This window comes from Colius striatus, chromosome 13 (genome assembly GCF_028858725.1).
Source record: "Colius striatus isolate bColStr4 chromosome 13, bColStr4.1.hap1, whole genome shotgun sequence".
Lineage (NCBI taxonomy): Eukaryota > Metazoa > Chordata > Aves > Coliiformes > Coliidae > Colius > Colius striatus.
Window position 1 is genome coordinate 6343581 of NC_084771.1, and position 18166 is coordinate 6361746.

The following is an 18166-nucleotide window of genomic DNA, read 5'->3' on the forward strand; positions in this document are numbered from 1 at the left end:
GGCCCCTCAGCCCCATCTCTCCCGCCGCCCCGCGCTGTCTCCGGGCCCCTCAGCCCCGTCCCTTCCGCCGCCCCGCGCTGTCTCCAGGCCCCTCAGCCCCATCTCTCCAGCCGCCCCGCGCTGTCTCCAGGCCCCTCAGCCCCATCTCTCCCGCCGCCCCGCGCTGTCCCCGGGCCCCTCAGCCCCGTCCCTTCCGCCGCCCCGCGCTGTCTCCAGGCCCCTCAGCCCCGTCCCTTCCGCCGCCCCGCGCTGTCCCCGGGCCACTCAGCCCCATCTCTCCCGCCGCCCCGCGCTGTCCCCGGGCCCCTCAGCCCCATCTCTCCCGCCGCCCCGCGCTGTCCCCGGGCCCCTCAGCCCCATCTCTCCCGCCGCCCCGCGCTGTCCCCGGGCCACTCAGCCCCATCTCTCCCGCCGCCCCGCGCTGTCTCCAGGCCCCTCAGCCCCATCTCTCCGGCCGCCCCGCGCTGTCCCCGGGCCCCTCAGCCCCGCGCCCGCCACGCTGTGCCTGCGAACCCGCCCGCAGCCCGGGCTGCACCACGGCGGGCGGCCGCGGGGAGGGACTGGCAGCCCCACGCCTGCCAAAGCAGAGCGGGACGGAGACAGCGGGCCGGTACCGAGGAGCCCGCGTCGGGTGAGGGGACCGCGGGGAGAGGTGGGAAAAAAAGGGCGGGGGCGCTAGGGGCTCGAGGCTGGGCGGGGCCGGGGGCGCGGCAGGTTCCCCCCGCGCGGCGCCGCGATGGGCGCGCCCGGAGCCGCCCGGCCGGGGCGGGCTCTGTGGCGGGCTGGCAGCGATGGCGGCGGCCGAGGTGGCGCGGCAGGTGAGAGCGGGCGCTACCGTCGCCACCGCGCTCGGGCGGGCCGGGCACGGCCGGGGCGGCGGGCGGGAGCGCCGGGCATGGCCGAACGGGGAGGGCCGGGGCGAGCGGGACCGGGCCGGGCCAGACGGCGTGGGCCGCGGCCTGGGGCCTCCCGCGGGCTGCGGAGATCGGCCCGAGGCGGCGGTGGATTGCTCAGGAGATCGGGGTTTGCGGGCCGCTCGAGCCCGAGGTCCCTGGGGAAGGGGAGGTTTGCCCCCCCCATCATCCGCGACCTTGGGCTGCTCGCAGCGGAGTGAGCCCCGGGGGTCCTGCCTTGCCGGTCCCTGGGCTCCGCCGCGCTGCGGGGCCTCATCTAGTGCGTTCTCCCGGGCTGGGGGCCCTTCACCAGGCCAGGGCGCGGGAGCAGGCAGAGCGAGCCTCGGCATCCCCGCCTCTGCAGGGATGCTCTGACTATGCCAAAGAACTCCTCGTCCCGTGCTCGTCCGAGCGCGATATGGGGAAGGTCGTCGGTCCAGTGCCGTGTGCCACGGGGGAGACATGGAGTCCGCACCGAGCATCGGCACCACATCCCCACTGCGCTTTGTCCCTGTCGTGGCTACCCACGGGCACACCCGCCACCGCTGCTCTCCTGTGCCCCCAACATAGCCCAGAGATCTGTGTGCCTGTGGGGAATTATCCAGAAGAGGAGCAGAGGGAGTTGAGCCATCTCTGCCTTTGTTAGAGAGACGCTGAGGAGGTATCTGTAAGGCGTTTGGATGCAGAAGTGTTTTGTCTGCCATTTGATGGGCTTCCAACTTTGGTGTCCGTGTGTTAGCATGGAAATAATACTTGAGAGGAATGCTTGCCCTTTCGTCTTCAAAGCCATAGGCTTGAGTGTAGGCCCAGTCTTGTTGAACGGGTAGATGCAGCCATTCCTTGCCAGGCAGTGATGTTATTTCCTCCTGGACATACCCATTGCCTTGTCTGTGACTGCCAGGGTATGCAAAGTGACTCACTTGCTCCTCTGTCTTTCAAAGAAATTGAGCTCTAGGTTTTACTAAGATGATGTACAGGAGTTTCAGACATCTGCTTGTAGCCTGGAATGAATTATGATGCAGCACAGCCTCTCCTCAGAGGCAAAAGGGAAATCCAGCTTTGAGACAGATGTGAACATAGTGTGCTGCAAACTGAAAATGTCCAGACAGATGATTTGTCAGCCCAGGTCTTGGGCATCCAGTGTTTTGGGGAACAGTCAGCCAAGCTATACCATCCTGATGGTACAGAGGGCTGCTCTAGGTGTGCTGACAAAGTCAAATAGTCAAATGTGTGAGAGCTGGGGAGAGTACGTGAGGGAGTTGAGGTCATCACCCTGCCTCAGTCTTAGCAAACCCTTGTTCTAAGCTGGCATTTATTGTGGAGATGGTCAGTGAAGTCCCCTGAGCAGGCAGGGCAGCCTTTTCTGCCCAGCTGAGGCCCCTCTCCTGTCCTCTGCTGGCATGGGGGGTGTGCAGGATTGAAATGCTGGGACTCACAGGGAATTTGCCAGCCCTGCTCCCCATGGGGGGAGGACAAGCGCAGAGAACTGGCTTGCTGGGCACTGTCTTAATTCACAGTCTTTCTAGCACAGGTCAGAAAAATCTTTCAGGCTCCTGATAGAGAGATGTATTTTTTTTTTAATTGCCGGAGGAGACTTCTCCTGGGAAAGTATCCAAACAGTGTGGTGTTGCTGCAGCCCTTTGGCAGGGGCATAAAGAAATGTAATCTTAGGAGCTGTCAGAATTTGAGATCTCCGCAGCACTTGACCATTTGTGAGTGTTGAATGGTTGAATGATGCAGCGTGCCCAAAGAGGGTGGTTAATGGTCAGGAGCCTTGGAGAGACATTTCTTGCTTTCCATAGTGACTGATTAAGAAATATTTCTCTCCCATATTTTCTGATGTTTTTCTTTTATCTGCTTCCTCACGATTTATTATCAGCTGAGCAAGGAAAAGAAGTAAAAAGCCTTTGCCTACACTTTACATTCCTGCTTTGCATCTGTCTCATGGAGGATGTTTATACTGTCTACTGGATAATTCTCCCAGTGCATAAGAGAGTTACACACTTGTACAAGTGAGAAGTAATTGGTACAAGTGTTGTTCTAATTTGCTGTTTAATCAAGAACAAATGCCATCTGGGGAAGTGGATGCCATAACACCAAGGTCAGGAGAAGGGATCTGGCTTAAAGATAGTGTGACAAACTGTGATGTAGAAACCTGAGTTCAGGTTCTGCCTTGCTTTGCAATTTGTCATTCAACTTCTTGTGCAAAGGTTGTCTGAAGTATAGGGGTTAACCCCTATGGGTTTCAGCTTCACTGGGTGGCAGAGGGGCAGGGCAGTGGCTGCTGTGAGTATTGGGAGCAGTGGTGGAGCTCTGTGAGTGTTGCTTGGTTTGTTTCTGTTGAGGGATGATGCTGTTGTGTTTGTTGCAGTCATTTGGAAAACTTCCGAAGGGAATCTCAAAGGCCTTGGCATTTGAAGTGGTTCTCGTGGGGAGAGATGGGAGATTGTGTTGGAAGTACTAAATGTCAGCTGTCAGTGTCCTAAACAGAAGCACTTTTCAATTAGATGCAGAATTGTTGTACTACAGTCCTTGTGAGTGGTTTCTTGTTGTGCAGGCCTTGTTTGGACACAGGGCTCCTGGAGTTCAGAGCTGTAGCGTTCTTCATTTGCTGTGCTCTGCCTGAAATAGCTAAGTTTTCCTTTGCCTCGGTGTCCTTTTTCATTGTTCCTTTAGTCCAGGCCACCAGAAATTGTCCTGAGTATGCAGCATTGACATTTGCAATGAGCAGCACCATTGCATGTCCCTGGTAGAATGTTCTGCTTTATCTGCACAAAGCAACAACAGCCTCTCTGGGCTCGGAGGACGTGGGGAGGTGGTAGCACTGTACCTAACTGTCGTGTAAAGCAGATCAAGGCAGAGATGCACATTCAACACAGTTCTCCTCTGATCATTTTTTTCATCCCAAGGACTCTGTAGTGGTTCAAACACCTGGACACTTAAGTCTTGCCAGTCTGATATAAGCTCCTATTTAATGTGCAGAGCATTCAGGCTTGGGGTCATTTTTTAGAACATCTTTGTGTTTTCCATATATTTCATGTAGTTCTCTGTAAAAATTAGAGCAGTGGTTTCTGTGGCATGGAGAGGTCCTAACAAAAGATGTGTAAATCCTCCAAAGAGAAAGGAAAGAATAAGATAACCTGTCCAAGTGGCTAATCCTTATTTTCTCTCTGCAACAGCCCTGGCTGGTTATGCAGCAAGAGAGTGTGTTGCTCTTTTTGTTCTTGTTTGTGACAAACACACTTTGCTTCCTCCCAGGCAACAACAGCCCATTCTATCCTAGGGGGTCATTCTGTGTACATGTAGGGGGGGAAAAAAGCATCTGGTATCTTGGTGTGGTGCCAGCATTTGCAGTGACTTCCCAGAGATCCCATCTCTGTCTTCGTTCCAAGAAGATGGAAGGAGCACTCTCAACCATCCAGTGTTCACTGATGCCCATGGAAAAAGCCCTCACACAGACAATAGTTAGACCTTGCTTACCTTGTTGGTACCTCTGTATGTTTTAAACTTGACCTGAAAGATTTGATTTGAAGATAAATAGTAGAAGGTAGCTTTTGAACACTTTTTCAGCCAAAAGCTTAGAAGCTTAACACATTCTCCTTCAGTGTTGAAGAAGGTAATCCAAATCTACATTTAATGTACAGGCAGGATGACTAATGGCTGTGTTCGTATGTTGTTTATGGTGCTGCTGTTTATATATAGCAGCATTCTGGGTACAGAGACACTCCTTGGTGTGTGAAGAGGTGGCTGACTTGTGCTGTTTCTTGGGGTTCGGATAGAAAACATTTCTTTTCTCTCTGCAGGTTTGGTAATTGTTGACAGGTTTCTGATGTGTGTCCAAAGCAGTCTGACCTTCCAACTTTTTTTTCACCACATCTGATCTCTTGATACTTTGGCCAAGCAGGCTTTGGGTTTTTAGCCAGAGTAGCACAATATACCTCATGGCCATGTACTTAACATGAAGGCTCAGCTGCTGTGACTGGAAATCGGATTTTGCAGTACTTGTTTCCTGGCCTGTAGCAGATGTGAGATATAGTTTAACTGCATTATAAAACCACAGGTGACTAGAAAAAGAGGCTACAGGAAATGACTTGCGGGCTGAATTCAATGCGATGGTAAATGCCTTCTCTCAGCCGAATGTGCCTCAACTTCTACCGTTTATTTTGTTCCATCTGGATCACACTTATATTTAGGGATGAGGAGAAGATTCGTTCTTAATGAGAGCCTACACTCCCACCCACACTTCCTGGGGAGAGCAGTGTTCAGTCTTCCAATGGTGCAGTTTTAAGGCTATTAAAAATACACTTGATAGGCCTCCTTCCCCAGGAGGAGGCTGCCTGTGGTTCTCTCTCCTGCCTTTACGGACTCCTCTGTCCACTCCTCTATTCTTCATCGAGGCCATGGTGCTCTTGCTGCAGATCAGACACTGCCATGAGATCGCTCAGTGGTGGAATTTTGTTTAGGAGAGTTTAGGTGTGTGGTCACAAAATCTGTGTGCCTGAAGGTCTCCCTTTCTTCTGCTTTAGCTGTTTGTGACTTCTTTGGCTTCAGAGCTGCATCCTCAAATGTCAAAACCAGAATCTGGTGGGGCATTTGAGTGTCTCCCTGGTAAACATGTTGTTTGGAGGCAAGGTGCTCAGTTAATTGATAAAATACCATATTTGTTGAACATCTTGGCAGGAAGAGTCAGACTAATACACAAAATATGGTTAAAGGGAAACATTTACACATCACAGGGTGGTAAATATGGTTAATGGCTGAAGTATTTGGAGTCTTATATTGGGGAAAGAAATCCATACCAGCAAAACAATAATAAGGCAAGTAATTTTACTCTGACAGGTTTCTATACCTTGGAGATGGTTTCCTAGCCTAAAATACCAATGTCATTAACAGAAGAGGGAAAACCAGTATGCCTGTCCCTATGAACCTGCTTTCAAGATATGTGGAAACATGATTCTGAAAGAGCAAGTTAAAAATTACACCCTATAAACTATTGCCTTTTGGCTCTAGTATTTCTTGCAAAGTGATAAAAGACCAGGGGGGAATTTTCCAGTTTTGACATTAAAATACATTGTTAAGAAAAGCCTTTGCTCTGGGGAAGGAAGTACCTCAGGGTAGGGGGCTGCAGGAGAGGAACTTTACACAGAAATACTTGGGGTTAGCACCAGCTCTCTGTTTTGCATGATGCTATTTCTGGGGCTGAGCCTTTGCGTGTAGTTCATCACTGTCTGCTGTGCAGGTTTGGAGCTCGCAGTGCCTGGGTGTACGTTGGCTGTTGTTCAACAGCCAGATGAGAATGTGTGACCCCTCTGCAGCCATGCTGGCTGTGGAGCTGTGCAGGAGCTGGAGCTGTGCCCTCCTGCTTCCCTGGGGCAGAAAGGGGACACCAGGCCGGGGAGTCGGGGTTAGTGGTATCTGGCAGTGGAGAGAGCTTCTTATGAAGGCACTTGGATGACTGGACAGGAGCAGCTGCTGGCCCCTAGTAGATAGGTTTGGGTACCCCTGCTCCCAATCCCCTGCACAGGCTCCTTTCTGCAGGGGCTGCATGATTATGAGCAGCTCAGTTCTGGACACTTTTTCTCAAATCTGTTTTCCTGTTCTGTTCCTGGCTGTGAAAGATGTGCTTGGAAGCTCAGACAGCAGTGCTTAGAACTGGAGAGGACCTGCTACCTTGCACAGTCAGGCCACCTGCCTTTGCAAGCAGCTTCCCTGCAGCTTCCTTTAATGATCCCTGATTTTCTGGTGCTAATGGCCGCTTTACAGATTGGGACAGGCTCATGTTTGCAGCCTGAGATTTTCATCTTGCCAACAATATGGAAGATACTGCTGCGTTTGATGGCTTGAAGACTATTCTCTACTGTTTCTGTGGACTTGAGCTTTGCAGAGGCAGTGTGCTGGAGTTGTTCAATTACTAGATGTAGGTAGAGTTTTCCTAACTGTTTCTAGCTAGTTTCTGTAATTGCAGCCATGAATGTGAATTCCATGAGTCACAATTCCCCTTAAGAGCATTGTAACGGGCTTCTGGAAGGAGATATCATTAATAAATTCCTTTGCACAGGGGATTCTTCTTGTTCTCAATATAAGATGAGACTTCAGCATCTACGTAATTTCTCTAGAAACAAATGTTTTGCTGCCTGTCTTTCAGCAGCTGTGTTTGGGTATATGTTTTGCACAGTTCAGTATTTTTCTGACAGGGCTACTTTGTAATGTGTGGCAAATGGAACGTTCTATTTGTGCCTTCTGGGTCTGTTTTGGAAAAGAGGGAAGCACACCAACACAATTTATGGTCTATGTGCAAATCTCTGCTTGGACTATGCAGTTGATTGGACTTGGGAGGTATTAAGGGTTTACACAGATAAGTGTATTTGGCTTGAAAATGACATATCTCTTTCATTGTCTTTCAGGGTGAAGGCTGTCGTACTGTCCCACTTTCTGGACATGTAGGATTTGACAGTTTGCCTGACCAGCTGGTTAATAAGTCAGTTAATCATGGGTTTTGTTTCAACATCCTGTGTGTGGGTGAGTATTTCCATTTTGGGAAGTTCTCTTGCTGAAAAGCGCTTCTCTGCAGCTGATGTAGCTCGTAGGTAACAGCGTTAACAAGGTAGCTTTGATTTCAATTTCCTCAACTGTTCTGTCTGTTTTCAGTAACAAGATTTACTGGTGTCTTGGGAAATCCCTGCTGGGATTATGCAGGATGTCTTTCTACCAAGCTGTGAAGCATAGAAGCAAAATGCCTTTTTATTTTAAAAAGCCTCCCAGGCTTTTATTACAAGCTTTATTTTCCTAGTGTTTCTGAATTTCGTGTTTCTAAGGAAAAATAGGTACCCAAGCCAGAGAACTTTGTTCCAAGATCTTGTTTGGTTAGGTATTGAGTTGTTATTATAATTAACAAAATACCAGTCATGGTCCTCTTAAATCACTAAAAGCTATTTTTTTTCTCCTCCCTTCTGTGCATATTTGAGTTAAAATAGTCTGGCCAAGCCTTAGCTGATCAGAAAATTATCCAGGCTGCCATGTGGTGTGGATCTCAGCTAGGGCTTGGCACTGGAGTAGGACCTGGTGTCAGTCTCTGCAGCGTCTGCCCGTCTCGCAGGTCTTCCCCGGCATTAGGATCCCAAATGGTCCCTCTTCAGAGGCCAGTAAAGTAAAAATCCTGTAGGGCTTTGATACAGTACTTTGTAAGGTGGCTAAGGAAATTAATAATGGGGGACACATCATTGCATGGTAGGTCAAGTTTGATTCACTGATGCCAGTGCCCTGCCTCTGAGAGCAAGAGGTTACTGAGGGGCTGTGGCAGCAGATATTCCCAGCAATGCCTGGTGTGACAGAGGGGAAAGCTGCAGCTGTGAGTGGATACCTCCTGGGGACTCAGCTGGTGGTCATCTCTGCACTCAAACAAAGGTTGTCTGTCCTCTCCCATGAGAGATCCAGCCCATGATATGGACCCAGTGTTTGCCCAGGACAGGGTTAAGTCTGAGAGGAGTGAGGAGAGGGGAGCTGGGCCCTGTTAAATGAAGCTGAGAAGAAAACTTTCCCAGACAATGGTGTTCCTATGAGATGATAAACTTTGCTGACAAGTGGAGGTCACTGTCAGGCTGAATTGCTCGGTGATTTCCAGAGTAGGTGAATGTGATGTGACCTACTGAAAGTCTTGTCTCAAAGACTGAGGTCTTAAAGTATTTCCTTTTGCACTTATCGAGGTACTCTGGGTTTTTTTCTACAAGTTCTAGGTGTAGCCCTGGGTGCCTGCTGTGGTTACATGTTCACTCCAATGTGTGGAGAGGAGCTGGATGCCTCTGCTTTCCTTTCTGCAGGACAGAAATGGAATTCATTAATCATTTGTTGATCTCAATAACAGGGACTTGCCAAGATCAATGTCCATTAGTTATTAATGTCAATCTTTTATGAATAGCAATAGCACAGACATGCTCAATCTTGTAATAAAGAAACTTTATAGAAAAATGTAGTAAGCTGCATTAGAAAAAGATTTTCAGATCTTGAGTTGAGGAGGTTGGCCTTTGAAATGTCTTTTAAGAGTTGTATGGTGCCTCTGATAACTTGTAGCAACTCTTAAACATCCTGGAGGAAAAATACCCAAAACAATAAGTAGATCAACGGATCCCATAGTCAGTCCACTAAGCATAATAAAAAGGCACTTCCTTGCCCCCATTTTTTATCTGTATGTGGCATCTGTTGGAGGAAGAATTCAATGACAATTTTGCTCTGCATTGTACTGGATCTGAGCCACTGATTCCTCCAGTTCTTGGTGGAGGAGCCAAGGAAAGCTTCAGAAATAGCTCTCAGCAGCATATCCAGAGTGGAGCAATTTTTAGCTCTTCTGCTGAAAGCTGTCTCCCCTTTGAGACTAGAGCCAAAGATAGAATAAAGGAGCAAACCTTTCACAAGAAGTGAGGAATTGTGGGTGGTTTCTCTGATACTTTTTATTCTTCAGCACAACCATTTTCTTCCTAAAGCTTCTTTGACAAAATATTTGTTTCTGCTTAGTTTGGTGCAAAGGCTGGAGAAATATTTGATGCCTGAGACCTTCTGTGCTGACTGTATTTCTCAGTGAGATGGAGGAAAGAAAGAGGAAGACTAGGCTGACATTTGGTGAGGTCGCTCACACCAAGCAAGCAAGCCCCTTGGTGTGTGGGAGCTCTCACTGGCCAGGGAAGGGAGGGATGTGCACAGGATGCAGAGCTACCATCTGCTCTCCAGCAGGCAGCTTTCTGTGGGGTGATGGGCTGTACAGCCTGGAAGTTGCCCAGTCATTGGTTTTGTGGTCACTGGTGCAACAAGCTGAGGAGAGAACAGCATTTCTCCAACTGAAAAGCCACCAGTCTTCTGCTCTCCTGCCCCCTCCCTGCTGATCTGCTGGGGCAGAGGACCACAGCTGAGAGCTGTGTAGTCCTCTTGAGGTGCTTCAGCATCTTCTAGTGAGCTGCTGTTGCTCCTTTTGCCCCCACAGCACAGCCTTTGCCTTGCAGTGGGTGAATCGGGCGGCTTCTCCGTACGCCTGTCAGACTGAAAGAACTATTTTTTTCCTCTCTCCATAGGAGATGGTCTTGTCAGCCTGAGCTGCCTCGGGGCTTGTCCAACAAACCTGCCACGTTGGATTAGCTCTCATTTCTTCACATGAAAGGGCAGTGCATGCATGGGCATTTTCTTTAAGACTGAGTCCTTTGATATCTGGAGCCACGGTTGTTAATCTTGTGGAGGACAGGTGTTGCTCTCTCCTGAAAGGGTGTTCTTGTGAGAGCTGCTATGTGCCTTTCAACAGGGAAAATTTCAAAGGCTCCTCTGTCCTCCCACAGAGTCAGTGGAGAATGATATGACTGAGGCTTCTTAAATCCTGAGTAATATGGAGAAGGTAGCCAGAAAAGAGTTGTTTGTTGTTTCACTTTTCATGTACTAAAAAAGCAAATTAAATTGCCAGGCACAAAACAGGAGGTACAGCTTTTGTGGTGTATTATTCAGCTTGCTGCTGCAAGGGCCTTAGGATGCCACAAAAAATCTGTGGAAGGAATAAGCCCTGAAGGTGCATTCAGCACAAAGATAGCCATTTGCTTTGGTTTGAGAAGCTGAGAGCTTCCTAAAGGAAGGAGCATTTGTTGTGAGTGCAGCTTCTTCTGTTCCTCTATATGTCAGAGACAGGTATGGTAGCACCTCACCTCTACCTCTCACTTCATCTCATCTCCATCTCACCCAGAATAAGGGGTGCTGGGGAGCCCTCATGTTGCTTGCCTGAGCAGTGTGACATGTCTCTTTGCAGTACCACCAACTGGATCATTCACTCCTTCCAGTCCTGCTGGTCTTTTGGCATGGGCTCTGCCTGCTCACCAGCTGGAGAGCCCTAGAGAGTGTGAGCCATGTCCTGCCCAGGTGGAGTAGGGAGAGCAGTCTGGTCCTTGTACAGAGCCTCTCTCAGGTAGCTGAAGGGTCACAAGCTGAAGCTTGCAAAACACAGCTGTGGTTTTGCAAGTGGTACCACTGCCCCATCAACGAGAGATTTGATGAACCATTTCTGCAGAGCACTGGAGAGGCTTTGTAGTGAGGCAGGGAGCGTGTCTGAAGAGACTGAGCAGAGGTGCCAGGAGCCCAGCACAGTGTTTGTAGCCTGACAGGCTGTTGGGTATTAAGAGTGGGTTCCAGGCACTGATGTGGTTTTACTGCATGTCCAGAAGTGTGGAGTTTCTTGACATTTTTTTTCACCTTGGCTTTTTTTTTTCACCTCTCTGAGAATCATCAACAGCAAAAATCTATCCCATGATGACAGGCACAATGCTACAGCTTTTCAGTAGCTGTCAGTGCTTCCTGGTGCAGAACTCCAACAATAAAGGTCAGTCTCCCTGCTCCTGCTCCTGACAGCTCTTTGTCATCCCTGCTTCCGGAAAGCAGACCACTGCCAAGGTGTGTAACCCCGAAGTCTAGTTGTGGAGATCGAGTCACATATGTGCCTATCAGCCATCAGGAAATCTCCCTGCCATGGATGCCTCTCACTTGGTTTGCATACACTGCTGCTTTTTCCACAGTAATTCTGGCTCCCTTCATCCCCATTCATTGTTTCTGCTTTCTGGAGAAGATTCCAGCGCTGCTGGCTTGAACAAGCACAGACTACTTGTCCTTTTCATCAGACCATCTGTTCCATCTGGACTCCTGTCCTTCCAAGAAGCGCTTGGCACCGTGTACATCTTCCAGCCAGCAGAAAGTTGCCTCTGCGTGAAGCAGAACTCAAAGGAGATACAGAAATCCTTTCTGTTGTTTTGCCCTTCAGAGTAGCACTGATCCCCAGCTCTGGTCACATTTAAGACCGCAAAGCACTTCATTAACACCCTTCAGTCTCCTACCATCTCATGTCACTCCATTGGTGTTAATGTCATGTTTCTTTTAGCTGAGATAATCATTCCTCTCTCATCCATCCTCCTCTCCCCTGGCAGGCTTTAATGCCATGCCATGTCAGTGGGGCTACACAGTGTGAGGATGGGTGTATCTGCTGGCTGAAAGTCAGTTCTGGTGTGCAGACTTCACATTTGAGATGCTGTGTCAGTGGCTGGTTGTTTCTTGTTTTGCACATGAAACTGTAGATGCTCGGATGAGCAACTCCCACCTATGGAAAAATGCTTTACCAGTTCAGCTCTTCCCCTCCCAAAAAGGATAACCTCACTGTGTGAATTCAAAGTTGCCCTTGCTGCCCCTGTGTAGGTGGCATGAGATGTCTTAAAAATTTGCCTGCATCTCCTATGCACTTTTCCTGGCCCCTCTGACAAAGTCACTCCTGCTGGAAACAACACAATGGATGGATGTAAAGTAGGCAATGATTAGCAGGTTCAGGATGCATTTAGACAATAGTCTCAGCCTCATATGAACAACTTTCACCCTAAAGAAGGGGGGTAGGAATGAGAGGTGGCTTGTGGGGTGTTTTGTCTGGCCGGAAGCCTGTGTGATTCACAGCACCTTGTGTATCCGCTGCAGAGAGCAGCTCCCTGCCCTGGTCACTGCTGCTGTTCCTCTCTGTCACCCTGCCCTGCAGCCCTGGAACTTCAGGGCATGGACTGTTAGATCCTACCCTGGCGAACAGTACAGGAAGAGGCTTTGCAGGCTGCTGTGTGGGCAATGCTCCCACTCCCCTGGGCTGGTGAGCTCCCCTGTTATGAGATGCCCCATCAGGGATCCTGGCATTCACCGGCACCTAGCCAACTCCTTGCTTTGTCCCACCCATCCTTTGGCAGGGGCTCTGGAAATGCTGCAGCCTCCTCAGGCTGTTGAGATTTTTGTCTTTTTTAATGCTGCTATTTTCCTGGAGTGCCTGAGAAAGGCCTGGCAGGTTGTGCAGCCTGTTGCTGTTAACTCTCACAATCCCTATCCAAACAGTGGGGATGCTCTCGTCAGCTGTGCTTTGTGCACCTGCATCCCAGCAGCGGCAAACATTACCCCAAAAGCCCAGACTCTGAAATTCCAAGTCATCAAAAGGCTTGTTGTGCTCAACCATCAGTCTTCTGGGTGGTCCAACTCATTTTTCCTGTGACAGAGATCACCTTGTGCTTTGCTGGGCCCCCTTGTGTCGGTTTGCTCTGGTCATCGGTGCTGTACATACGGCCAGAGTGTTAACGTGGCACAGGGGATTGCAGCAGTGCCAGCTCCTGGGGCTGACTCTTCAGATTGCAAACAAGGTTGGTGTGAAGAGCAACTGGGCTTGTGGCTGTTGTGGCTGTAGCTGGGATCAATCCGGGACAGAGCAGAGGCTCTTAGCTGGCTCCCGGGCAGCTGCAACTCAAGGTGTACGTTGACTTTCAAATGTTAATGAATCTTGCTGCCTGTGGAAATCAGAGACTACTCAATTCCCAGAGCAGTGGATGTTTGTCCTGCCCTGCCTGTCATGTACTTCATGAGAGAAGTCCCTTCTGAGGCTGAGGAAGGAATTTGCCTACTTGCAGGGGTGAGGCTCAGAGATTTGGACGGGAGGAGGATGGAGAGGAGTTTCCCCATGTTGAATTAGGCATTTCATGCAAGTTTGGATCTGTTGCAGAGTTCTAAACCTACAAAAACAAGAAGCTTTTTTCTTCTGAGCAAAGTAGGAAAATGATGAAGTTGTCTTGGTTGAGAGCTGAGAGCTCGGGGAAGGAGGGGAAGGCAGCTCCAGCCAGATGTAGCCTCCCTGGGGTCCTGCAGCGGGCTGGAGGAGCAGCCTTTGCAGCGGGTGGGGTTTGGCCAGCCTGGCAGCTCAGAGATCAAGGTTTCCATGAAACAGAACAGCCCTCACAGGCAGCAAACCAGACTGCTTATGCATTTAGCACAAAGTCAGGTCCTTTGAGCTCGGAAAGCTGGCTCTGCTGTCGGTGTGGTAAGGGAGGCTGCCCTGTAGGATGAGTGCACAGAGTGTTTTGTTCTCCCTGGGATAGAGCTAAAACAAATTTAAGTCCAATCTCTGGGATTTGTCTCTTCATTCCAGACAAGGAAGTAGTTCCCTGTTGATTGATGTAATCCAAATAGCCATTCAATGCAGCAGAACTTTTGGAGGCAGATTTTGTTGTAGAGCTTTTGTAACCCTTAAGGTATGAAAACCAGATATTACAGAAAATGTTCCATCCCAGTCTAGAAGGCTCATTCCCTACCTCAAGTCTCTTGTGGGTACAAGAAACTGACTGCACAACTTGCTGTAAGGCTGGAACCAGCTCTGTGTTTCTGCACAGGAGGCTGTTCCAGTGGCTGCTTATTAGGGACATATTGATTTGGAGAATCTTTTTTTTTTTTGAAAATGGCAACCAGCCCCATCTCCCCTCCCACTTTTTAATGAAAACAGCATTTTCTGTAATGTAGTTGTGGCTTTATGCAGGATCTGAACAATGTTTTTCCCTTTGCCTTTTCACATCTTTCTTTTCATCTCTATTTTCTAATGATATTAATGACTATTAGACTGTGAAATGTAATTTGCCTGAAACACAGACCTCCTGTTGTAAATAGCATTCTGCTTGCCAGACGGTCCCTTTGGAGCATGAGATCTGCTTTCATCTGCTGCAATTTCGCTCCTGTTAACATTTGGAAGCTAAAGGCCAAGCCACATTAGTATTCAACAGAACATTTCAACTCTTTTTCTCCAACAGGGGAGACTGGCCTTGGTAAGTCCACCCTCATGGACACACTTTTCAACACCAAGTTTGAAGGTGACCCTGCATCTCACTCACAGCCTGGGGTCCAGCTGAAGTCCAGTACATATGACCTACAGGAAAGCAATGTCAACCTCAAACTGACTATTGTGAGCACAGTGGGCTTTGGGGATCAGATCAACAAAGAGGACAGGTGAGTGATGGGGGAGATAGGCTGTATCATGACCTGGTTTATTTTTCATGTAGGGTCTCTCATTGTGCCATAGTTGGGCCAGACTGCACTGTAAAGTTTCCCTTCTTCCTTCCTATATGGGTTGTTATTGTCATCACTTTGGGATGGCACAGGTAGAAGAGGTGTGTCAGCACTGCTCCAGCTATTAAAGTAGTTTTTCTCGTGCTGTCAGAGCAATATTTGCCCTGCTGACAGCCTTCTGCCCAAATTAATCTGGTGGAGAGCTCCAGGACATTCATGCTTGTTTTCTTGTGCTGTCTTTACCACAAGCTGCTGACCAAACATGGTCTAGTGACCACTTGGCTTAACAGCCACTTCTGGCAGGGCTCTCCTGTGGTGCCAAAGGAAGCAACCATAGATGTGCAGTGAGATACCTTGGGGAAGTATCTTGGCAGCTCAGGTGCCAGCTTGGCTGGAGCGTGGTGGTTAAGGCATGTGTGATTCCACCAGATCATCTCCAAGGTGCATCTTCCAGATGAGATTTGCTTTGTTGTGGGTCAGTTGGACTATTGTTTAGTTTCACAGTGCACCAAAGTCCTTTCCATCATGGTCTGACAGGCTCTGTATTTCAGATGGCCATGCAAGGCAGTTGCAGGGATTTCCTACCACAGAGCACTGGGCAGAGGCAATGCTGAATGGAGATGTGTCTTCCACCTGCAGGACTCAGGGCTGTGAGAGCAGCAAGCCCTTTGCTCCCCGAGTACACACAAGGGTTACACACTCCTGCAAAATTGCATTATCCCTCCTGTTATAAACCTCTCACCCTCACATTTATTGAGAATCCACTCTCCCTGGAGGGGATGGTGTGTCCTGTGCTCTGCTGAATCTCCACAACTGTCTTTTTGTCAAACAGGCTGCTAGGAGTCTGATGTAGAACCACATCTCCTTGTCAGTGGTGCAACCTGAAAATTTCTTATGCCTGGGGAGGACCATTGAGAGAATTGGCCTTGGGAAGTGAAATCTAACAAGCAGCTTGTTTTTTCAAAGCAACAAAGGAGCACTGTCTGTTTACCTCTTTGACTGCAAAATATTAAACGATTTGTTTCCTTTCACCAAAGCTATAAGCCCATCGTTGAGTTCATTGATGCTCAGTTTGAAGCCTACTTGCAAGAAGAACTGAAGATAAAAAGGGTCTTGCACAACTACCATGACACCAGGATCCACGCCTGCTTGTACTTCATTGCTCCCACGGGCCACTCTCTGAAATCCCTGGACTTGGTAACAATGAAGAAGCTTGACAGCAAGGTAGGCACCTTTCACTCTTACAGGGCAGGATCACAATGTGCATGGTGGAAAGGCTGCTGCTTCTCCAGAGCACCTCTCCCCACCTTCTGTAGCCCCTGTGCTCGTGATGACGGTTGGCAAATAAATCCTGTGGATTTACTGAGCACTTTCAGGCTTTTGTAAATTGTATTACAGGTCTGGAGCAAAGCTCAGGACTTCTTACCACTTTGTTCCTTTCTAGGTGAACATCATTCCCATCATTGCCAAGTCTGATGCCATTTCCAAGAGTGAGCTGACCAAATTTAAGATTAAAATCACAAGTGAGCTGGTCAGTAACGGGGTTCAGATCTACCAGTTCCCAACAGACGACGAGTCAGTGGCAGAGATAAATGGAACGATGAACGTAAGTGACTCGGTGCTTCCTGCTCTGCCACAACAGCACTGTCACTGGGGTTGGGGTTGGTGGCCTGTCCTGTGCTGCTTCTTAAAGCTATTTTCCTTTTTATTTTGTGTCTTAAAACCAGAAGGTTTCACAGTGATTGCATCCTTGGGGTATAATCCCAGGCTAGCACAGCTTTGTGGTAGGCTCTCTGGTAGGCTTTTCTAGTCAGAAAACAGACTGTCTGTAACCCCTTCCTTGTGTAATGCTACTAGGAAGAAATTTATCCCAGCCAAAACCAAGACACTAGGTCCTTAGTCTGGTTTGGCCTTTTGGCTCTGCTGCTGTTGGCCAGAATGAGTGGACAGGAGAACACAAGGAGGATGGTGAGAGCAATGGCTTCCCTTGAGCTGCATCCATGTGCTGCTGTGAGAAATAACACACAGGGGTGGGAGCAGAGGCCCATCCAGCCCATCAGCCTTTCTTTTCCCTCAACATCTGGTTTTGGTCACTTTTGGAATGTATAGAAAATGAATGTGTCATACACATTCACTTCCCCCAAATCCTTCTTCTGTCTAACCCCATTCAGCTCAATGATTTCTTTAGATTTCTTCCCATGAATCACCTGATGTCCCTGTCCCCAACCCCCCAGGTGACCTTCCAGGATCATATGGCACAGAGTTACACAGCTTAACCAGCAACATGTGAAAAACAGTACACAGCTTGGGCCAAACATGTCTCAAGATACCTGCAGGTGCTCTTTCTGTCTCTGGCACTCCCAGAATCATGGGTGGCTGTCTGTGGCTCCCTAAAGACAGAGCAAGTTGTCCCTTGGCCCCTCTGGCAGCACATCCTGACCATGCACCCATTTTCCAGAAGGCACTTTATGGGAAAGCAAATAGTGAAAGTTGCTTGCTTAGCTGCTGTTGATGAAGTACAGGTCTATCTGACATGCTTTTATGGCATTTCTTCATCTGTCAGTGGTGACTTCTTGGTCAGAATAGTTTTGTGATGGCATCTTTCTCAGTGCTCAGTGATCTCACTATGTAGGAATACAGTTACTCCTGGAAACAAAGATGCAACATCACACCATCCTCAAGGAACCGGAGATGTGACAGTAAGGAAGAGGTCCTCTCTCCTTGGCTCTTCTGAGCTTCTCTGGATTAGTTACTGGGGTTTTTTTAGTATTACTTAATTACAGAGAAAATTGAGGCTGGTCTTTTGATTACCTAATATTTTGCCTATAACCTGCATCAGTTGTCTTTAGCATGAAAAGTAAAATTGGGCTTTGAAATATGGAAACTCATATTTTCATGTGCATTTTACTTTCTTATATCTGCTTGTGGTGGCTCACTATTTTTTCTAGGGCACTTTGTATTCCAAATTGGGGGTTGGACTAGATGATCTTTTAAGGTCCCTTCCAGTCTTTAAGATTCTGTGAAATTGGCTTATTAAACAAATTAAATACTGCCTGATCTGTCAGGAATTGATCAGCTGAAGGATTTAAGATCTGTGAAATAAAAGTATTTAACCATGACCAAAGGTAGCAAGTATTTAGAAAATGATGAGATTAAACAAATCTTCAGAACAAGACACCTGATCTTCCCTTTTTGAGAATCCCACCTAGCATATGTTTACAAGGTCAGAGAAGAGACTGTCCAAAACTCTTAAGATCTCTTCCCTTCTAGATTTATTCTTAAATAATAAAAACAAGCTTGCCTATTATTTCAACTCACTATTGGCTTTTCCATTTTGACTGAATTAGTCTAATTACTGAAGAAAATATTCTCCCTGCACCTGCTAGTTAAATGAAACCATGTGCAGCAATATC

General features: G+C 48.4%; 1 protein-coding gene across 6 annotated transcripts in view; it reads left to right on the plus strand.

Annotated features, from left to right (window-relative positions):
- The first annotated feature begins 749 nt into the window (after positions 1–749).
- The window catches only part of SEPTIN6 (septin 6), a 29955-nt gene continuing 12538 nt past the window's right edge, over positions 750–18166 (plus strand). For all 6 annotated transcript variants that reach the window (XM_062006377.1, XM_062006379.1, XM_062006376.1 and 3 more), the window contains exons 1-5: positions 750–818; positions 7298–7412; positions 14498–14693; positions 15791–15977; positions 16198–16359. In XM_062006377.1, the coding sequence (XP_061862361.1) occupies positions 792–818; positions 7298–7412; positions 14498–14693; positions 15791–15977; positions 16198–16359 (687 nt within the window). In that variant the 5' untranslated portion in view covers positions 750–791. The remainder of the gene's footprint in view (positions 819–7297; positions 7413–14497; positions 14694–15790; positions 15978–16197; positions 16360–18166) is intronic.